The following is a 23,096-nucleotide window of genomic DNA, read 5'->3' as shown; positions in this document are numbered from 1 at the left end:
GTTTAATAACCAATACCCACTTTTACACCCACTTTCACATGTACATAGTAGATGGAAGTATTGAAACTTGCTCTCTGCATATCAGAATGTTTTTTGATGGCAATTTTTTGATGGATCTGGGTCACCTTTCACCTTAGTTAATGCAGTACTCTGTAGAGCTATTAATTTTCCTTCAAATTTCATTTTTCTTTACAAATGATTGAAACTCCATTTTATATAACTACATGAAGATCCTCAAGAGGTGAAACTTTAAGCACTATTTACAGTACATATTTGTGTTTGAACAGTTGACACAATAATGTCCTTTATAGTCATGCTTTTCCTGATCCAGGATCTAGCACAGTGTCAGACTCTGCCGCTAGCTATCACATCTCTTAAGTGCTCTTTAGTCTGGGATTGTAGGAGGCAGCTCTGCCTTCTTGTGCTTGTCACAGCACTGAAGGGTTGCAGGTGTGGGTGGCTCTTTTGATATTCTTTTTGCTATTACCCAATCTAGTCAGATCGAGTGTCTCCCTTCAGAAGGAGCTGCTTGGAAGTGTTAGAGCCTTTCAGGACAGCCTTGTTATATGGGGGTCATTTGGTGGTGAATAAGTTGGGTGCTCATAACCTATCCTGGTAGGTTTCTGCTTTCCCCAAAGGGAAAAGGGTTACAAATAACCATGGGCTCTTTGAGGAAACACATGGCTGTGGACAACCTGCCTCTCAGCATACTTGTACCTGTTCGTTTTAGTATCTGGATAGTTCTCACCAGAGTCTGTTACTGTGATGGCTATCAAATTGTCCTTTGTGAACTCCATATTTCTTTAGTTTTATTCATTAGTACTCTGCTGCATACTAGTGCTATTAATGAATGATTTGGGTTCTATTAATTTATAACCTCATTGATACTAATTTATTCTGTAGGCTATAATCTATTATTGTCACTATACTTGTGTCTCAGTTGTTCCAGAGCAGCTGCTGGAAAGTCCTTTTGATTGGGTTACAAAGGTTTGACAGTGCCTGTTCTTACTCTCTCAGAGAGATGTGGTCAGTCTGTCCAAAGCGAGAAGAGAGTTCAGTAAGCCAGGGGTGTGGGGAAGGACTCAGTGGTTCGGGGAAAGTGCTGTCTAGTGCTGAGGAGCAGATGACATGGAGGATCTGCTGGTAGGACAAGGAACTGGAAGGAAGGGAATCTGACCCTTTCTGTTATTTACTTCCAGCATACGTTTGTAACTGAAGACAGGCCTGGGGATGGTGGATGTTGAATTGATTTTAGGAATTTTAAGTTGGTGAAATTTTAAACTTTATCCAGTCTTAAGAAGAAGTGGGGAAGAGATTTGATGCTTTCTGTTTGGTAATTTTTTATTTTTTTCCCTATTAGGAAAGGATTTTGAAAAAACTAGCCAAATGCTTAAACGTGTAACTAATTTAGTACTTAAACTTTTCTTTTAATACCAGTATGAAAAGAATACAACTAATTTTCATATTTTGTGTTTTTAAAAATATTTTACAGGAAGATTCTTCTGATCCTTTCAGTTTAAGTGAGTTACTAGATGAATTATCAAGGAAACAGAAAGAAGAATTATGGCAAAGGCTGAAAGACTTACTAACAGAAACATTGTTGGAAAGCCCTGTGGATGAATGGCAGACAGTCCAGGGTGCCGACGATATGGAATCAGAGCACAGTCCAAAGATGGTATTTGTCTTTCACAAATGAAAATGTTCCTCATTGCTGTGTTAAGAAAATATTTTTATTTGAACAACTGAACATTCTCTTTGAGACAGAGTCTCACTCTTAGTCCTGGCTGGCCTGGAACTCACATGCGTATCCGGCTGGCCTCAGACTCAGAGAGATCACCTGCCTCAGCTTCTTTAGAGCTGGGATCAAAGGTGTGTGCCACCATGCTAAGCTCAAGAGATGAACTTTAGATTTAAGAAAATGTACTATGCCAGTTTTGTAGTTTTGCTCATTGTGATTTTACCTGCTGCCCAGTCCTGCTATTGCTGTTCTACTGCTCAGTGTTATGATTCTTTTAGGACATTTGACTTATATTCAGTTTTAATCTACCTTTTCGGAAAAGCTAGAGGTGGCTCCAGTTTTGAAATTTAGTAACTATTTGATTTTTTTTTGAGTTGAGTGTTGGGGACTGGTGAGATGGCTCAGCGGTTAAGAGGACTGACTGTTCTTCCTAAGGTCCTGAGTTCAAATCCCAGCAACCACATGTTGGCTCACAACCATCTGTAATGAGATCGGACACCTTCTGGTGTGTCTGAAGACAGCTACAGAGTACTTACATATAATAAATAAGTAAATCTTTAAAAAAAAAGTTGAGTGTTACAAGATCCTCATTTTAACTCATGTTTTAATGTTTTATTTTTAGAAAAAGAGCATACAAATAACATATGCAGTTGTGACTGTAACTCTTGCTTCTGTATCTGTAATAAATGAGCATGAGAACTACGGAGCCCTCCTGGAATGTGCTCTTATATTGAATGGTGAGTGGCCTGTTCAATAGTGGGCACTAACATGGCACCTTGTGAAGGGAAGTCAACTACGTTCATGAGCAGGGTGGCAGTCTGAAACAAGAATTTAAAGGCACGTCTTTGCACTCAAGTTCTCAAGGGCACCATGGATTAGCTAGGCTCTGCTCCAATGTTGTAGAGGATGACATGGGTTCTGAGCTGCTGACTGCTGTTACTTGCAGGTTCTTCAGGACAGTGTGCCCAGACTCACAGGACTAACATAACAAGTGCTTGTCTGAAGGGGCATCTCTGACTGCAGATTTCTCAGTTTGTGCTATTGCCACAGAGCCCAAGGATCTGTGTTGCTGAATTTTTCTTAGGGATGACCATGGTCTAAGGAGTCGTTGGATCCCCTAGTTCTTGTTTGCTTTAAGCCCGTGAAGCTGTCTATTAAACAGGCATACTTGCCTAAAATCATGAGACACCTGGTCATAAAATAGTTACACAAAGTTATTTTATAGATATAAAAGCAATTTTAAAGATTTTATAGAACTATCCTTTGAGGACTTGTTCAATTGGGTATTGTTTCCTGGGACACATTCTCAAGTTCTCAGTCTTAACATCATTCAGGTTTCTTTATGTCTTTAGGATCCTGCTTTAGTCTGATTTCTTGAAATTAACATATTTTTTTCTTTTTAAATATTTTATATTTTTAATGTTTTTAATCTAGTCCCTTCTAGCTACTGCCTCTAATCCTCTTTCTTTGTCACTCCCCAAGTTGATAGTATCTTTCTCTCTCCCATTCTTTTCTTTTCTTTTCTTTTCTTTTCTTTTCTTTTCTTTTCTTTTCTTTTCTTTTCTTTCTATTATTATTATCTTAAATCACCCCAGACAGTATAGAAAGTCGTTTATATACTTTGTGGATTTTACTACAAGTTTATTTATAGTCTCCAAATTGGTGGTAAAATGAGTGCTGTCATTGTAGTTGCTTCTAGACTCACAATTACTTTAGGAGCTTTATATGTGTATAACGGTACTGAGGCATCTGTGGGTAGTCATTAGCATATTATTAACATTTATGGAGCCTTTATGCTTCGAAAAGCAGTAGTTGTTATATTCAATATGTTATTTGCTTTGATTATTTTCTACCTTTGAGCCTAGACCTGAAGCCAGCACATTGAGCTTGTAGGGAACTGGTGGTCACAGCCTGTCCCGCTGGGTATGGAGGTGTAGTGACTGCAAGATGTGTTAGTATGAGGCTTCCAGGTCTAAAGTTCTCTGTTTTGTAAGTATTGGCATTCCATAAATGATGTTTATTTGGCAAATTAAGCTAATATTTGCCTAGCTAGGCCTTATACTAAGTCATAGTTCTCTGAACTTTTTTTAATGTTTATTTATTTATTTTGTGTATATGAGTGCTCTATCTGCAGTATACCTGCATACCAGAATAGGGTGTCAGATCACATTACAGATGGTTGTGAGTCACCATGTGCGTGCTGGGGATTGAACTCAGGACCTCTGGAAGAACAGCCAGTGCTCTTAACCGCTGAGCCATCTCTCTAGGCCAGCACTCAGGACTTTTGAGTCTGAATTGGTAATAAGTTGCTTGACAACAGAAAACATTTGTGCTGTGTTTAGGTATTTTATATGCATTGCCTGAATCTGAACAGAAACTCCAGAACTCTATTCGGGATTTATGTGTCAAATGGTGGGAAAGGGGCCTCTCTGCCAAGGAGGACATGGGAAAGACTGCATTCGTCATGCTGCTGAGGAGGAGCCTGGAGACCAAAACAGTAGGTTTCCTTTCTTCGGGATATACTTTGTGAGGGTGGGTCAGGTGGAGAGGGGTCGGATTCTACAGCTTCCCAGCTTAGGAGAGTATAGAGGTTGAAGGTGGGAGCACAATCCAGACCGAGATTGAAAGTTGGGCTTTTCTTCCTTCTTCTTTCCTCAGGGTGGCTACTGTTTTTGTTTTGGGTTGTGTGTGTGTGTGTGTGTGTGTTGTTGTTGTTGTTGTTGTTGTTTTGTTTGTCACTTCATGGTGAAAAGGTAGTTACTCTATCTGCCTTGTTCCTTGTTGTGCAATGGAAAGGAAGCAAGGGTGCAGGAAAGGCCAAACTTTCTCAGACTAAGCTGTGCCAGTGGGTTTTTCTGACTTATTAGGTAGAGGATGAGAGGAGATACCTGTGCCCCTGTGGTCCTTGGAGAGATATACATACTCTAGAATAGGACTGAGCAGGTTGTCAGGGAGTATCCTGGATAAAAGGCAGGCATGATTTAGAATTCTTATGGGAATTATTTCACATTACTATGAAGTCTTAGGGAAATTGTAGCTGAGCCAAAGAAAAATAAATTGGAAGTTTGAGGCCAGCTTGGGCTACATGAGGCCCCAGTTAAAAAAAAAAAGACAGTCCAGAGTGTTCAGTAGAACTGCACAGCGCCTTTGCAAATCTCCTTTTTTTGTTGTTTGTTTGTTTGTATTTCTTGTTTTTGTTTTTTGAGATAGGGTTTCTGGAACTATATAGCCCTGGCTGTTCTGGAACTAGCTCTGTAGACCAGGCTGGCCTCAAACTCATAGAGATCCTCTGCCTCCTCAGTGCTAGGCACACCCTTCTTTTCACTTGTTACTATGTCCTAATTTTTCATGATTCTATAATCTAATCTTCATTATTCATGATATAAAATACTTAGCTTGAAATATAACTTTACATTCTTTTCATAGAGGAAAAGAAAGTAACTGAAACAAGTAGTGCATTGTTTTCTCCTGTGTGGCTCTGTGTGGCATTCGCAGGGTGCAGATGTGTGTCGGCTGTGGCGCGTCCATCAGGCTTTATACTGCTTTGATTATGATCTGGAGGAAAGTAGAGAAATTAAAGATATGCTACTTGAGTGCTTCATAAATATTAACTACATCAAGAAGGAAGAGGTAAGTCATAGTTGGTGTTTGCTAATTTGTGTCTTTTTCTTTTCACTAAGTAGTGAGAAGGAAGGATAAAGAAGGGAGAGAACTAGAGATCCCCGAATCTATTTTTTTTCCTTTTTTCTTTGAGCACGACTACTTACAAACTGCAACCAACCCCCCTAGATGACTACCAACCATCCCACCACACATTTATCTGGGCCCTAGCATTTATATACCCTCTGAAAAGTTCCCAGAATTCCAAATGTCACACAATTGCATACACTATCTGCAGCTGGCAAAACCATGCTTCTGCTAGAGCCTGAGGCAAATCATAGTGGCTTCAGACTGTTGGAAGCAGCAGCCCCATATCCCAAACATGGCATTATAGCAAAAACAAACTTAGTGCAGCTGCTGCTGTACCCATGGGAGGAATGCCTGTAGGCCCACAGGTCTCTGCTGTTAGGAGGGCGACTCTAGCACTTCCCAGTTCAACCCCTGTGCAAAGCTGCCAAGTGATAGTGACTTGGGCTTCATTTTTTTAAATAACTGATTGGGTGTATTAAACAAATAATTGTTTGTATTAGAATAGTTTCATTTAATTGTAGTTTTATTTATTATTTTAGATGATGTTTGTGTGGCCAGGCTGACCTTGATCTTGTCATATTCTGTCTCATCCTCCCAAGTAGCTGGGATTATAGGTGTGTGCTTCCATGCCCAACTAATCCTCATTTTTTTTTTTTTTTCATTTACAGGGAAGAAGATTTCTTAGTTTTCTCTTTAGTTGGAATGTAGACTTTATTAAAATGATCCATGAGACCATTAAAAATCAGTTATCTGGTTTACAAAAGTAAGTATTAGAGGTCTGATTTTGAAAGGTTCTCTTGGTTTGTTTTAAAAGTTTTGGGTATGTGCATGTGTATGTGTGTGTGCGTGCATTATGGCAAGGCCTTGCTGTATAGCCCAGTCTGGCCTGTCACTACACAGCAGCCTAGCTGCCTTAGCTTCCCTGTTGCAGTTGTGCACCACCATAATTGGAAGCTTTAGAAATCATGTCTTATAGTTCACTACTGGATTATTAGGATTATTAGTTTTTTCCCTCTAATAAAACATTTCTCTCATAGTGATTGAGATTTTCAATTGTTGTTTTTTTAGTTCTTCTCCTTTTTCCCCTCAGGGGGCTGTGTTTGCTGCCCAGATTGGTTTCCAGTCTCTGGGGTCTTGTGTGGTCCTACTACCTCACTCTGGAGTATCTGGAACAGAACGCAGTGGAAGATTTTTAGACAGATATATTATAGTTACAGCTTTGTCTTATAACAAAGCTTATGTCATTAGGATTCAGGGGACATTTTGAGTATAGGATACACCATCTAATTGAGTGTGGGCTGAACTGTGGTTGCAGTGAGTAGCCCTGTGGTATAACTAGGAAGAACCACAGGTAAGAAGTTCTAACCCTAGTACTTCCTTTATTCAGCAATCAGACAGCCATGCAAACCATACACCTTTCCTTTGGTTCTCTCTGTTTTGAATATTATTCCTTACTGCGGAGGAAGGCTACAGTTACTAAATCTCTTAGTGCTAGGTAGCCATGTAAGCACTGAGTGGAGATTTGTTTCTAGTTTGAATGCAGAGCTCTTGGTATATTCCAGATTTCTTCCTCACACTTCCTTTGTAAAATGTTTGTGCTGAACTAATTTCTAAATGTAGATGATTTTAAAGTTGAATCCTATTGTAGCTTTTCCTATATGTTAAGAATTAGTATTTAAGGTGTTTTTAATTTTTTTTAAGTTTACTTAAGTAGTTTGTGTTTTGGGGGTTCGTGGGTGTGGGTATGCCATAGTGCACATGTGTGTTTGGGGGAGGGTATCCCATGGTGCGCATGTGGAGATGAGAGGACAGCTTGCAAGAGTTAGTTCTTTTCCCACCAATCGGGGTCTAGACATTGACAGGTCATTGAGCTTGGTGGCAAGCTCACCAGTCCATATTTAACAATTTTTTGACTGTAGAATTTAATTCTGGGCCTATGTTGTCAGGGTTAGAGTAACATTGACTGAGGAGGAGTTTTTATTCCAGCCTTCTTTCCCCAGTTTTGTCTCTTCCTCTTTCCATTTCAGGTAGGTAATATTGCAGATGGTTTACAGAACTATATCCTATATCAGTTCCTTTTCCTGAGGCAGGAGAATAACTGGAGTGTGGTGTATGATAAAATTATTTTAAACTTAACATCTTTTTTTAAAAAATAGGTCTTTGATGGTACACATTGCAGAAATTTATTTCAGAGCTTGGAAAAAGGCTTCGGGGAAAATGTTGGAGGTATTTTCATTTTATTTAACATCTACTGTATTCTAATTACTTAAGTATCCAAGGGTGGGCTATTTAAAACTAGTGCCTAGTCTACCTGAAAATAACGCTGATTAGTCATGCTGATAGAAGTACGACAGCCTGAGTCATTGTGGCCCACTTGTTGAGACACAGCCTCATCTGTCACCTTGCCAGGATGTGCAGTTTCAGAGAAGTCAGTGGACTTCGTGTTCCTTATTCTCTTGTCTCTCAGCCTATACTGTCTAGTTGCCTTTAGTTATTGAGTTGCTGGCATGTGTCTAATCAAAAGGAGATGCTCTGCAAGATGGATATACTAGGCTTAACAAAATGTATTAAGTACTTTGACCAGTTTCTCTGTTTTCATTCTGGCTACTTGAAAGTGAAATGCTGCATTTGCGTTTGGGTTCTCTTCCCATGGATGGTGCTCTTGAGGACTCTCCAGTGCCTCTGAATATGTTAGAGAGATCTAGCTTCCCATTCACATTCTGTATTAAATATGCAGAGACACGTCAGCTGTATGCAATGTCATTGTCTGTTTCTTCTTTCTACATTTTCAAAGACTAGAACTTTTTCTCTTTGATCCAGAAGTATTCTTCTCTCTGACTCTTCTCTTTGGAGAACTGACTAGTGTAGGTAGGAAGACTTTCCCATGGTGTCTAGTGCAGGTCTGTCCACACTGCCTTTATGTCTGCTTACACTTGCTAATAGTTGTCATTTCTTTCATATCTAGAGATCAAAAGTTACTGTATTCCTCTTTGGACAATTTTAACAAACTAGTTTAAATGTCTGGTCATTTTAGCAAAAGGGCAGAGCTAGGGCATTATTCTCCATTATTTTGTTTGCTTGTGTTTTTTTTTTAATGATTTATTTAGTTATTTTAATTATGTATCTGTGCAAGGGTTTATGTATGTGTTTATTAACATTGAGTTTTAGGCCTGTGGAGGCCAGAAACATTGAATCTCCTAGAGCTAGAGTTAGTTGTGAGCTGCCTTATACCATGTGTGCTGGGAATTGAACTTGTGTGCTCTGGAAGAGCAGTACTCACTCTTAGCTACCGAGCCATTTCTCTAGTTCCCTACCTCCTTCTCCCCGACCCCCCAACACTTCACATTTATTTAAAATAAGATTCTTGGTGGTTTAAAATAGTACCAAGTCACTAAGTCCCACTGTTTAAACACTTCCTTGCATTACATATCTAATGTAACTTAAAGAAGTGCTTTTGGCCCCCAGGCCTATGACATCAGCATCATCAGAGAATGTTTCAAATGTAAACTGAGTCATAATACACATCTTAAGTTAGTAACTGAGGATTCGGGAGCCCTCCAGACAATGAACATAAGAGAAATTCTGACTCAAGATGAGGAAAATTAGTAAGTTTGGTGTTGGAGAGATGGTTCGGACATTTGGAGCCCATATTGGTGTGTGCAAAGGACCTGGGATTGGTGGCTCCCAGCACTGATTTCAAGGGGTTCATAAAAGCCAGTAACTCAAGCTCCAATGAAGAAGCCAACATCTCTGGCCTCTGCAGACACCTGCACTAATGTGCAGGAGCTCTCACAAAGACACATACACGAGCACAAAGAAATTAGTTCATAAAGGCTGAATTCAACTTTCCAGACACCTGCTACCGATGTCAGAATGGAGACAACCACTTCATGTTTTCTGTCAGCTGCTCATTCATACATCCAACTAGAATGTTGATCTCGCCGGACTCAATGACGATGGCATCATAGACCCAGCGCCAGTTGCACCGGCCCTCCGGCCCACACTTGTTGGGGTTGCACTTGGGGTAAAAGCATACCAGGCAGTGGTTCTCCAGGCAGTCACACAGTTCAGCCTGCCGCTTTTGTCGTACTTTGTACTTCACAGAAAAAGATTCATTCATCTTCGACATCCTCGCTTTCTTTTTCTGCTGCCTTGTCTCAGGGGTCAAATCTGCGACCAGCGGTCCAGGGTTTTGAAATGCCAAGCACTTTAGCTGCCGTTCTATCTGTTGCAGTTGCTTTTGTCCAATCTGACTGCTTCTTTCTGGAAACGTGTGGTTTGTGTGCTCCTTTTGAGTGGAGTTGTTCTTTTGTGGTGGTTCAGTCATTTTGACAAAATTCACAGGGATACTGTACACCATGGCAGGAACGTAAGTCAGTAGGCATTTATTTATTTATTTATTTATTTATTTATTTATTTATTTATTTATTTATTTTTGGGCTGGTCTTGAAGTCATGGCCCTCCTGCTTCAGCCTTCTAAGTGCTAGAATTACTGGTTTGCTTCGTTGTGCCTGGCTTTTAATTCATGTATATATGTATGTATGTATAGTACTAAATTCATACATAGATGTATATATTATTATTTACATTATTTATGCTTTATATTTGTGTATGCATGAATATGAGTGCACATGTGCTGTGGTAGAAGTGGAGGTCGGAGGACAGCTGTCTGGAGTCAGTACTCAGGCCGTCTGGCCTGGTGGCCTTTTAGTGCCCTTTAGTCCGGGTACAAGCACTCATGGCTTTGCTTTTTGCTCTCCTCTTTATGTCTGCCATTGAGATTTTGGAGGCACGTGTAGAAGGGAATGCCATATTCTAACAGTTTGGTTTAGTTCCAGTTTGTCTTTATGTAATGTCCCGAACAGATGGCATAGCTCCTGTCTCATCATTTGTCAGATAGGGTGTTACCCCACACTCAGAGATTTATCTTTAACTTCAAGAAAGGTAAATTTTCAAGATGATATTGATAGTGATATTTATGTGTTTGCCTAAAGCCATGGAGTCCTTGCACCCTGAAGTACAGGGTGACACATAGTCGGTTGGGCCTAGCTTTTCTTTTGTTTTACCCTGTGGCTTTTTTTCATTGTGAGTTGTCAAGGAGTCTCTCACATACCTTTTCCCTAGCACTTGTCAGAGGTACCTCAGATTTCATGTCAGGTAGTTCCACTGCATGTTTTGGAGAGGTTCTTGAAACAGGTTGAAGTTTGTGATGCTCCCAGGACAGTATAGCTTTTTTGAGATCTCTGTCTGGCTTACATACACTTCTTTTTCCTAGTGTCTGTATTTTGTTTGGTGTGAGCTGTTTTCTAATGATTGTGGGGAGTTTACCTTGCTACATTGCTCAGATTCACTGTTCTATCAGATAAAGTAGAAGTAGCTAAGTGTACTCTTTGTATATCAAACTAAAGGAATAGATGCACAATAACAGCTCTAACAGGCTATCAGAGGTTTTCTCTGAGTAAGAGGAAGGGCATAGGTGCTGCTGTATGGGGATTCTTGCCTCCCTCACTGCCTGTGTGATGGATGCTTGTCATTGTTCTTACTGTTTCAGACCATTGAGAATGACTGCATCCAGGACCTGATGTTCCATGGGATCCACCTTCCCAAGAGGTCTCCAGTGCACTCCAAAGTCCGAGAGGTGAGGGAGGCACCTCTGGTCTACCAACTGTGAGCAGTTCCTGTTGAGATCCTATTTCAGCCTTTCTATTTGGGGATAATTGTTTTGACTAACTTTAAAAATTCATGATTTCATCCCATCAAAGGAGTTTCTTAGAATCTTGGTATTTGGTGTCGCCAGCCAGGACTGTGTGCTTTAACTCTATGGCAAGTGAACTCTGTTTCACTTTAAGCTGCTTAAAGTCTTTCTGTGAAGTGAGAACATCATCTATACCAAAACATGATAATACTGTACTAAAAAAAAAATCCAGACCATCAGTGAAACTCATAGAAAGAAACAGCCAGGCTGAGTGTGATGGTATCTTTTTATAATTCCATTGATCTGGAGGCTGAAATGGGAGGATCATGAGTTGGAGGACGGCTTAAGATATGTGTAGTAGGAGGCATTTTCTAGAATTTAGAAAGAATGAAATCTTCCATCAGAAAACCATGCCCATGTTGTAGTTAATTCAGGGTTTTCACTAATAAATTTCTGGAGGAGTGGATTCCAAAAATAAGGTAAAACTGATTATTTCTGAGTTTAAGCATTTATATAGAATTGTGGGGTGATTTTGACTATCAAAGAAAATGGATGGTCTATTTGAAATTTATTGTAAGTTTTGGGAAGAGCCTGGTATCTCAATTAAGCTAGTGCGATAAAGAGTATTGAGTAGATGCCTGTTCTTTATGAAATCTTAAGAGAGAGAGCTGGTATATGCCCCTGGTGTGCAGCAGAGAGTTGAAACCTATTGGGCAGTAAAGAGCTAGAAGCAGGACCAATAGCAAATTCAAAGAGCATTAGAGTCAAGATGAATCAGGCAATGTTGTCTTCCTGAACCCCTTTTAACTCTTCATTTGTACATTTTTCCCTTACCATCAGAGCTCTATGGAGGTTATGTGGCTCTTGGTAGGCTAATAATAATTTAATTTTTATATTATTTTTTTTTTTGAGATAGGGTCTTACTGAGTTCTCCTGGATAGTCTAGAGCTCCTGAGTTTAGGTTCTTCTGCCACAGACTCTGTGACAAGAGTGTGACAACAGGCATGTGTCACTGGATGGTAGGCATTAGAACCCAAGAAGTATTAGAATTCAGAGCCATTGATTGTTACTTTGGCTGTGATCTCTTTTTTCTGATTTGTTGTAATCAAAGTTGTCTTGTATCTGTTGTAGGTCTTGCCAGAGAATGTTGGGTCACAGCGGTGGGATGGGGCAGAATAACCTTTCTTCTTGCTCCTGAGCCTTTGTGTTTGTTTTGACATAGACTCTTATGTACACTACTACATCTGACTCAGATGCCTTACTAATAACTACATAGCCTTTGTTTCCTTTCTCCTTCTTGGGCTTTTAGGTGCTGAGTTACTTTCACCAACAGAAAGTTCGTCAGGGAGTGGAAGAGATGCTGTATAGGCTGTATAAGCCCATCCTGTGGAGGGGACTAAAGGTAACATCTTACTGGTGTTTCTTAGTGCAGGATGTGCATTGATTGATCCTGTGCCAATTCAGAAGGTGGCTAAAACACTAGAAACAGTGCTTTATGGGATTTCAGGCCAAAATTTCTTATGTTTTTGAGTTGTGCTATTATTAACTGTTGCCCATCCTAGCGACCTGGGCTCAAGTGATCTTCCTGCCTCAGCCTCATGTATATATACTGTAAGTATATGCCATCATTCCTGGCTCTCAGTTTTTAACCTTTATGAAGAGCATTTCTTTGATCTACTCAGCTATAAAGGAAGATCAGTTCAGTTACTAAGTAAACAGTTTCTGTGGAAATCCATGTCTGGGTGTGCACAAACTCAGAAGAGAGACTGGGGAGAGTAGCAGCTGCACCACCTACCTGTTCTTACTCGCTCAAGGCTGTAATGAGGGCAGAAGACAAGGACACTCTGGTTAGCATGCTGATGAACACCTAGGTGATCAGCAGACAGCTCTGGTTGATTAGAAGGCAGCAAACACCTCTCGATAATCTCTTAATATGACTAATCTTTCTTTTTTCTTCTATTTGTGTAATCAAATACAGCTTTGAAGTGAGAAAACTGGTCTTTAATATCTGTTGACACTGAACTGAGAGCTTGGCTTAATTTCAGGATGACCTCACAAAGTTTGGCTATTTACTTTTGTGATGCCAAGTGTAGAGCCCAGGGCTCCACACATGGGAAGTGTGTCCTCTGCCACTAAGTTACATCCACAGCCTGTTTTTGCTAACTTAAAGGTTAAAATTATCTTTTTTTTTATTACAATGTGTTTGTTTATTTACTAGGAAATGGGAGCACAGGTGGAGAGCAGAGTGTAGCCTGTAGGAGTCAGTTTTCTCCACCGTGTGTTCCTCGAATTGAACTCAGATTGTGTGTGTTCCTCGAATTGAACTCAGATTGTTAAATTCAGGTGCAAGTGCCCTTGGCCTCTGTCTTGCCAGCCCCCAAAATTGTCTATTATTTATAAATAAATCTTTACTGAAATTGTGGAAGTATTAGCTTGGGAACACTCTCTGAACTTCTAAAACAACTTATATTTTTATAGGCCAGAAATTCTGAAGTTCGATCAAATGCTGCATTGTTGTTTGTTGAAGCATTTCCTATTAGAGATCCAAACCTCATTGCCACTGAAATGGACAGTGAAATTCAGAAGCAGTTTGAAGAACTATATGTACGTATTGCTGTGGAGGGCATTCACTGCTTGCTAACCTATATGACTTGTAGCTAATGCAGGGCCAGTGCTTGTCAGCAGGGCCATCCTACAGAGGTGTACCTATTCTGCTTGTGTCCCCAGATGCACAGATCCACATTATCTCCTCCTCCTCCTCCTTTTAGTCACTCTTGAGACGTTCCATTATGTTTCCTTATATAGTTTTCAGGATTGTAGCTGTACATGCCTTGTTCCCGGTAGACATATGCTAGCACTCTGGCTTGTAGATTTTCTCTACCACTCCTGCTTTATAGCTTTGTGACTTTGGGGAATTTATCCATCTTTTCATGTGTCTTTATCTGTGACATCATATGGACTGAAAACATTCAGAACAAAAGTGTGCCTGAGTGAACATGGCGCAGCTTCCATTTCTTGCTGTTAGTGTGTAGACAGTATAGTAGAGCAGTTACTCATGTAACTCCGAGGTGTTAAGAGTAACATGTAACATGGTCACAGTGTTGACACTGTGCTGCTTTATATGAGCAGCTGCAGATTAGGCATCCTGGAACAGAGAACACTGGACCACTATTTCTGCAACTCTAAGTATCTGTTATTAAGTTTAAAATTCCCAGAGTACTAATATGTGACACAAACAACAATGTAAAAGCTGTGCACCTTTTCTGTCTTGTACTTTTAGAGTCTTTTAGAAGATCCTTACCCACGAGTCCGTTCCACAGGCATCCTTGGCGTTTGTAAGATAACTTCTAAATATTGGGAAATGATTCCCCCCGCCATTCTTGTTGACTTCTTGAAGAAAGTCACAGGGGAGCTGGCATTTGATATAAGCTCAGCCGATGTTCGGTGTTCTGTTTTTAAGGTAGGGTTTTTAAAGGTGTAAAAGTAACATTCTATTATACAATAGTTTTGTAAAACTATAAGGATTTTGTAAGAAATACAAGGGGAAAATAATAGAAAATTATGTATTATCCTACTCAGTGGGGAAAATGTCACTGATATTTAGAGACAAGTGTATATATAAAGTGTTTTCTTTATAAAATGTCTAGTTGCCATAGTACTAGTTTTGGGCTGGGCGTAGTATTCTATCTCTATAAAAGTCCTCCTTTTTGCCTCTATGGAGTATCTTACTGAGCCATTCCACCAGCCCCAAAGCATGCCTTTGATGTATTTCTACACCAAAACTTAATATGTTTTTGTAGAATTTTATTTATTTTTAAAATAAAAAATATTTTATATGTATGGGTGTCTTGGCTATATGCTATATGTGTAGCTGGTGCCCATGGGTGCCAGAAGAGAGTGCTGGGTCTCATGGAACTGGAGTTACAGATGGTTGTGAACCTTCATGTAGATGCTTGGAACTGAACTAAGGTCCTCTCTTAGAGGCAGAGGCATTGGATTCTCCTGGAGCTGGTGTTAAAAGGTGGTTGTGAGACACCTGTTGTGGATATTGGAAACTGAACTTGACCTCTCTGCAAGCCCAGTATATGATTTTAATTGTTGAGCCATATCTTCAGTCTCTAAACTAAGCTTTTAAAAAAGTATTTTCTAGCTAGGTGTGTAGCCAAAACCTATAATAGCAGAAATACTCAGGAGGCTGAGGCAGGAAGATTCTGAGTTTGAAGTAACTCGAGTTGTCTAGAGACCCTGTTTCAAAGAAAAATGTTTTCTCTATAAAACGTCTAGTTGCCATAGTACTAGTTTTGGGCTGGGAGTAGTATCCTAGCTCTGTAAAAGTCCTCCTTTTTCCCCTCTACGGAGTGTCTTACTGAGCCACTCCACCAGCCCCGAAGCATGCCTTTAATATGCAGTTTCATGAAGGTAGTGTTCTCTGGTAAGAACGGGACTCAGCATGGTCTTAGATGCTTCCTGCCTAAGTGTTTGATTGGTGTGTTCTGATCTGAAGTGCTTTCTCCCCTCTCCCATTCTCTGTAGTGTTTGCCAATTATTTTGGATAACAAACTGAGCCACCCATTATTAGAACAGCTTTTGCCACCACTCAGGTATAGTCTGCATGATAACTCAGAGAAAGTGCGGGTGGCTTTTGTGGATTTGCTGCTGAAGATCAAGGCTGTTAGAGCTGCAAAGGTAAGAGGATTTGTGAGAGAAACTGAGATAGACAAAGGACGTTCGTCACCACCCAACAGAAAGACCTAATGTTAATTCTAGGAACCTCCAATTACATTTTAATCAATTTGATAACTAATGCTAGATTATCAGAAAATGTGGTTTTTATGTTTCTCATGAAAAGCTCTAGAAATAATGTGTTTCATTTTGCAAAGACTAATAAAAGCATTCACCTTTATATATATTTTTAATCATTATTTCATGTGAGATGGGGCTTGTGTGCACAGTATACTTTTGGAGGTCAGAGGAGAACTTGAAGGACTTGATTCTTTCTACCACGTGGGTTCTAGAGATTGAATGCTGGTTGTCAGTCTCGGTGGCAGGCACCTTTATCCCCTGAGCCAGCTTGCAGGCCCTCCCTTTATATTTTTATATTACATGTTAAAAACATTGAAGTACTTGATGGATCTATACATATACACTAATATATACACTTATATATTACTTGCAAAGGTTAGCTGAAAGCTGTTCTGCTTTTTTTCTTTTTAAATAAGGAATTGCTTATAACGTGGTAAACATGCACTGGGCATAGGCCAATTTATTGACATCATAAAAAGGACATGAAAGTCTCCTTCTTTCCAGTTCCAATTCAGCTCTTTTTCTTTTCTTTTTTTTTTTTTTTAAAGAAAACTTTTTCTCTGATGCATGGGGTTGAACTCAGGACCTCATAAATGTTAAGCAGGTGCTCTTCTCACTGAGAGACAAGAGGGCTTCAAGGTTAAAAGGAGTTCAAGGCTAGCCTGCCTGACCGTCCATGGAAATTCCTGTTCCTGGGGGCGTTGCCTCCCACATACCTGCTTGTGTGCTGTTCAGAGTGACACTTGTACCTTGTATACATGTGTACCTTATCTGGACTGAGCCTTTGGCTAAGAAGTATGTTTGTGTTGGTGAGGACAGACATGGACTCCATGGAGGAGTTGCCCAGGTGCTAGAAACCCATGCTAGAGTTGTAGTTCAGTTGGCAGAGTACCTGTCTAGCATACACAAAGGTCTGCGTTCAATCCCTAGCATAAATATATGTGCTGCTGTATGCCTGTGATTCTAGTATTCAGGAGGTAGAGGTCAGAAAGAAGACCAGAAGTTGAGGTTAACCTTCAGCTACAAAGTACATTTGAGCCTGGCCAGGACACTTAAGATCCTGACTTCACACACACACACACACACACACACACACACACACACACACACACACACACACACACACACACACGCTGCAACCATAAACAGTCTAATGTCTGTCTCTTATGGAGTGTGATTATGTGAGCTTCTGAGTTGGACAAGGAGACTATTCACAGCAGAAGGAGCGAGCCAGCAGTCATTAGGTGTTATGGAGGGATGGTCTGAGTCTCTTAAGAGAGATGAGTAAGGTGTTCACATCAAAACTATTAATAGAAAAAAAAATCTTCCTGTTAATAGATCGGCCAGTGGATTAGTAGACCTACAGATGTAGAAGTGATCATCTTGATTAATTGGAGCTATCATTTGTTCATGAATTATGCTGCTAAGGAATCCTAGTTGGCCTTTCCACAGCCTCGTGCTATACCGTACATGTTACATTTCTTTAAAATGTAGATTTGTTCACAGAAAAGTCAGATTCTGGTATAGGTATTAGAAAGGATTCTTCTTGAGTATAAAAAAGTTATTTCTTTGGTTATATTCTGGAAACTAGCAGTTTTCAAGAGTATAGGAACCACTGCTTATTTCCTTTTGCATGTCTCCACCCCCACCTCCTAGTTTTGGAAAATATGCCCAATGGAGGACATTTTGGTTCGCCTGGAAATGGATTCTCGGCCTGTGTCTCGGCGCCTGGTGAGCCTCATCTTCAACTCCTTTCTGCCCGTGAACCAGCCAGAGGAGGTGTGGTGTGAGCGCTGTGTCACGCTGATCCAGATGAATCGCGCAGCTGCCAGGAGGTTCTATCAGTATGCCCATGAGCATACCGCCAGCACCAACATAGGTCTGAACCTCTGCTTCCCCATCTCTTGCTGCTTCCCACCCAGCAGAGTGCACGGCACAGATGCTCAGTGTTCTCACTTAGTAAGCTTCATGCTCTCTGGCGTCCCTTAGTGATTTCCCTTAAAGTAATGCTCTTTACTGTTTGAGATTATAATCTTCTGATTGGAAAGCTGATTTTACAGAAGATGCCTTTGTTTGTTGATTATCTTTACCACTTTAGCAAAGCTCATCCATGTCATCCGTCACTGCTTGAATGCCTGTATCCAGAGGACGCTGAGAGAGGGCCCAGAGGCCCATAAGGAGTGCGAGAAGGAGAACACCAGTGTAAGCGTCTCTCCCTCTTCACACTAAAGACAAGCAGGATTTGTTTTGATTTAATTTCTATAGACTGTTAGGATGTTTGAATTTCCCATTTTTGTTCAGTAATGATACTTAAGTACAGCTTTTGATGAAAAGTCATAAATTATATTTTTTAAAAAATTATGGAATATGTTTTGTACTTTTAGAGTCTGGCAGGATTTTGTAAAAAGAATATTCTTACTGGTGTCACCTTGTCCCATATTTCTTTGTCCTGGCCCTCTCTGTGTTCAGTTCATCTTGGGGGTAACACTATTGAGCTAGATTCTAGACATGGAGCTGGTGTCTGTCAGAGTTACTAACATGATGTTCTGGAAACACTTGGGGATGATTCTGGGTGTATGCTTACTGTAGAATTGTCTTAAATTAGTCTTTTAGTAAATCCCCAAATATCTAATAATAGCTAGTTGAGACTTGACTACATTTACTGCTTTCAAGCAGTATCTTAAGCTTGTATATAGGCACTTCAAATTTAGATAGCTAAAGTAAAACTTGGCATTTTTTTTCTTTTTTTCTTTTTTTTTCTTTTTTTGCAGTACCCAAATGGATTAGAAATCTGTCCTGTAGAAGAAAATCACAAAACAAAATTCCTTTGCCAAAGTTCTATGCTAGTATGCTTACTATATGACTAAGTCTTGGGGCTTGTTCCTACTACCCTGTGACCCGTCTAAAGGGAGTAGACAATTATATTCAGACTGCATCTTCCATGGATTATGCCAGTGTTATGGTTGTTTCAGTGTGTCTCCTTCATTGCATCTTGATAGACAACTAGCTCCACCCCTGAGTAGACATCTTTGTCTCCCATTTGGCTTGGCTAGGCTGAAATTGTCAGTAAAAACTGCTGAAGAACTGTAGAAAGTAGGCGTGTAGTGGAGAGAGAATAGAATATAGAATATTGTGAGTTCATGTTCATACCTTGGCTGACTAGTACCTTTTCATGTGTTCGAGCTGTCTGAATGTAGAGTTTGAGGCCCTTCTGCTCTTCTACTCTTTCTGCATTGTAGCTAGGGTGTGTGAAGCTTTTCTGGGACGCTTAGCTAGGTTGCGATGTTGCTTTTGTGCTGTAATCTACTTATCAGCCTGCCATAGGAGATAGTTGGCACTGACAGAAGTGGGTAAACATCTTGCTGTGGGCCACTGCGGTCTTGTACTGTGATTGAAAATGACTGCAAAAGACAACATGAATTTGGTCTTGCACTAGTTGAGAATGTTTTATATATTGTAAATATTGAAGACATTCTTTAACCTTGTTACTAATAGCTACATAACTACTGTGAAACTGCAGTATCTTTTAGGTCAAATTCTATATCATTAAAAAAGACAATCATTTCCATGTACCGTATATAAAAACATATAATTTGCTATATAAATTCTCATTCTAGTTTGACAGAGGCTCAGAATACACATCTACACTGTAACTCACATTAGAAAAAAAATATAACTTGTCATATAAGTACATTTAGAACATATATATAGCTAAAATATTTTATTTTGTTTTTGAGGTAGTCTCACTATGTAGCTCTGGTGGTTCTGGAAGTCCCAGGGTTGCTTTGAACTTGTGACAGTCCTCCTTATTGCCTCCTTAGTGCTATGCCCAAGGTTTTAAAGAATTTTTTTTTTTTTTTAAGATTTTTCTCATGGTGCCAGGCATGGACGCATACAAATTTAATCTGAGGACCAGGGTGGTAGAGGCAGATGGGTCTCTGTGAGTTCAAGAATAGCATGGTCTGTATAGCTGGTTCTAGGACAGCCAGGGGCATGTAGAAAGACTCGATCTCAATCAAACCGATTTTTTTCATGGCCATCAATTAATGTCCAAAGATAGTCTTTTCTAAAATAAAACGTTGAAACTATTACTTAGGAGCCTGGTATTGTAGCCTAGCCTGCTAAAATAAAATAAGGAACCGTTACTTAAGAACTTAGTACATTATTCAAGTGTTATTCTCAAAGGGGAAGAGTGGGTTTCATAAATTTTAATGAGTCTGCTGTGCTAAAATATTGAGCTTCTGTGGTTTACTTTAAAATAAATAAACTACTTACGTTTGTTAGGCTGGTAATACATAAGGATCACATACTTCGATGCTCAGTATGAATGTAAGCTTGCTCTATTAAGTGGGTTTTCTGTTCACAGAGCTAGAGCACAGAAAAGGTAAGGTCAAGGCAGAAGCAACACTAATCAGTTTGTCACATTGTGCTTCTGGTAGTATGCAAGCCACTAGCAGATTGCATTATCAGTCTGATTGGCCTTATTACATTTCAAAGCATCTAGTGCATGCTGACACAGCTACTAGGGAGAAAGTATGTTTGCTTCAATCAGGGTCAGTCTGGTCCTCCCAGACTGAGGTGAAATGGTGAAAACTAAGCTGCATCATCCTCCTCATCCCAATGTTAGGAAGTTACTTCAATTCTGTGTGTCTGTGTCCCTCCAAGGGCCAGTCACTGATGGGCAAATCACCAGCCAGAGCTGGTCACCAGCTCTGGAGAGAGGATTTTGTTATGCACATCTAGTTTGCAGTGAGCATTCTGCTATGGGATCGTTGTGAACTACCAGCATAATAGGAAAATATAAACAGGTTTGTTTTTCAATAAGTCAAAGAAATCTTATGATTTGAGTGATGGTTGGCTACCGTTAATCACTTTCCAGCTGTGAGTTATATCTTGTTGGTCTCAGAAAAAAAGTGTCTATCAGTCAGTGCTTACTGGGCAGGCCAAAGTTATACAGCCGTGCTTAGCAATGACCTTGTACTGTAATCCGATTTGCACTGGGTGTGGTAAAGAGTATTAGTTTCTGATTTTAGAAAAGTTTTAGTTCATATAGACTTTCATTTAAAAATGTAGAGTTAATTTATAATTTATTTCTTGGATGGTATTTGGAAATAAATCTACATTTCTAGTATAGTTTGGTTCTAAAGTAGTGAAGAAAGTTTTATTGTACCATAGAAGTTGACATTACATTATTTATATTGTTTTGTGTTATAATTCTGAGCTGTGCTTTAGGACTTGTAATACTTGTTATTCTTTCACAGTAACATTATTTGTGTCTTAGGTATTAGACAAAACATTGTCAGTGAATGACACTGCGTCCATGGCAGGCTTACTAGAAATCATTGTGATCCTCTGGAAGAACATCCATAGAAATCTGGAAAATAATAAAGAGGCCAAAGTTTATACTGTTAACAAGTTTGCATCTGTGCTTCCAGAGTACCTGAAGATATTCAAGGTAAGTCTGGGCATTCTTACAAGCTTGTGGTGATAGGTTTCATCTTTAGAAGTTCTGTCTTGTATACACAGCAGAAAGGCTGTAGTGGCCCTTACCTTGGCATGAGGTGACATTTATGTTATATAAAGCCATGCCAAATATGTAGACTTATTAAATAAAAATGTATTTTTAAAATGTCCTCTGATGATTTCATTTGCTTCCTTCATTTTGATGCTATGCACTGCTCCTGGTCTCCTCTCTTATTCCCTCTCGAGCTCTCTGAGCCCTTTCTTCCCAACATGACCTTTGTGTCTTTTAAAAAAAATTTTGTCTCCTGAGTTTAAGGTTGCTTGCTTGCATATATATGGGTGCCACTTCATTCACCAGATTACTGGGACAAGGATGACGACTTCTAACCCAGCAGCTGTCAGCTCCCACTAGCTCCACAGCTCGGAGTGGCGTCCCATCAGCTCGTTCCGTGCTGGAATGTTGAAGGGATCAGTCTTGTACAGTCTTGACCAGCTAGCCACAGTCGTTTTGGGTGTATCGGTGCCACAGCTGTGTCATGTCTGGAGAACAGCAGTTTTCCCTGTTCTTTGAGTCTTGCGTTGTTTTTCCTGCTTCCTCTTCCATAATGTTCTCTGAGCCTTGGTGGGGAAGGAGTTTATGGTGGTGTCCCATTTAGGGCTGAGTATTCAACAGTCAGTCTCAGTACTTTTACCAGGTATGAGTCTCTTCATTTATTGATACTACCACAAAAATAGGTTTCTTTGACCAAGGTTGAAACTGGCACTAATCTGTGGGTTTTAACTTACAGATTTAAAAAGCAGTTTGACAGCATGCACATGTAGTAAAGCAAAAGCATTAGCTCTCCCCACTGGAACTTACACTTTGATCATGGCTTTTGGCCAGTTTTAAAATGGTTGGTTATCTGCACAACAGTTATGCCACTGTTATACCAGTGGGTACATCTTGTCTGACATATCATTATTGTTGCTTTCAGGGTCTGCTGCAGGGAAAGACCATCAGTTGCCTCTCTAGCAGCTTGCATAGCAAGCCAGCCTGAAAGAGGAAGTTTTTGGCTGAGTTCCAGCTTGATTTCTTTTTGTCTTACAATCAAAATGTATAGTATCTTCCACAATGAAATTTTAACTTGTATGTCCAGTAGGCAGCCAAGAATACTGGTAATAGCCTGTGTTATTTTAGTTTGTTTGTTCAGGGACTTCCCTTATCAACAACTCAGAGGAACCCCATGCCTGGCAGTAGGATTTTCTTTTAATAGCTTGTGTTTTCTAGGAGTAGCAATAGCCACCCTTGCTGGGTATTTCTATTCAATCACCATTAAAAAAGAAACATATTTTTTAATTAGTTTACAAAGTAGTATTGTGTAAGGATTTTTTAATACATTTTTGATTCTAGTTAACTCCATCCTTTCCTTCTTGGCCTTTCTCCCATCCACGCTAAACCTTTCTACCTTCAATATTCTCCCTCTTTGCTTTTATAAAATGTGCACAAAGAGATACTTTTACTTGGCAGATAAAAACTTCTGTACTTTTCCTGGCATGTTTTGGAGTATGTATAATTTGGTGAGATGGTTGAATTGATTGAATGCAGGTGGATAATATGCCTCACTTTAATTTTGTTCTTTCTGTATTTATGTTTATTTTTAAGAAAATTATTTGTGTGTGTGTGTGCGCGCGCGCATGTAGGATGGACACAGTTATTCTCTTCCTTAT

The 23,096-nt window shown here is 39.8% G+C and overlaps 2 protein-coding genes across 7 annotated transcripts in view; one reads left to right on the top strand and one right to left on the bottom strand.

Moving 5' to 3' along the window:
• The window catches only part of Ncapg2 (non-SMC condensin II complex subunit G2), a 56,976-nt gene that overhangs the window by 6,483 nt on the left and 27,397 nt on the right, over positions 1–23,096 (top strand). For all 6 annotated transcript variants that reach the window (XM_052184835.1, XM_052184834.1, XM_052184838.1 and 3 more), the window contains exons 3-16: positions 1,493–1,675; positions 2,361–2,475; positions 4,081–4,235; positions 5,234–5,368; positions 6,097–6,191; positions 7,585–7,654; positions 10,980–11,066; positions 12,433–12,525; positions 13,602–13,727; positions 14,404–14,583; positions 15,657–15,809; positions 17,583–17,805; positions 18,025–18,128; positions 21,208–21,381. In XM_052184835.1, coding sequence (XP_052040795.1) covers positions 1,493–1,675; positions 2,361–2,475; positions 4,081–4,235; positions 5,234–5,368; positions 6,097–6,191; positions 7,585–7,654; positions 10,980–11,066; positions 12,433–12,525; positions 13,602–13,727; positions 14,404–14,583; positions 15,657–15,809; positions 17,583–17,805; positions 18,025–18,128; positions 21,208–21,381 — 1,893 coding nt within the window. The remainder of the gene's footprint in view (positions 1–1,492; positions 1,676–2,360; positions 2,476–4,080; positions 4,236–5,233; positions 5,369–6,096; positions 6,192–7,584; positions 7,655–10,979; positions 11,067–12,432; positions 12,526–13,601; positions 13,728–14,403; positions 14,584–15,656; positions 15,810–17,582; positions 17,806–18,024; positions 18,129–21,207; positions 21,382–23,096) is intronic.
• On the bottom strand, positions 9,297–9,841 carry LOC127687724 (ARL14 effector protein-like). The gene has a single exon (XM_052186649.1). The coding sequence runs from the start codon at positions 9,786–9,788 to the stop codon at positions 9,297–9,299; it is 492 nt and encodes a 163-aa protein (XP_052042609.1). The 5' UTR covers positions 9,789–9,841.

This window comes from Apodemus sylvaticus, chromosome 6 (assembly GCF_947179515.1).
Source record: "Apodemus sylvaticus chromosome 6, mApoSyl1.1, whole genome shotgun sequence".
NCBI lineage: Eukaryota > Metazoa > Chordata > Mammalia > Rodentia > Muridae > Apodemus > Apodemus sylvaticus.
Note: the sequence above shows the minus strand (reverse complement) of the source record. Positions and strands in the feature narration are given on the sequence as shown.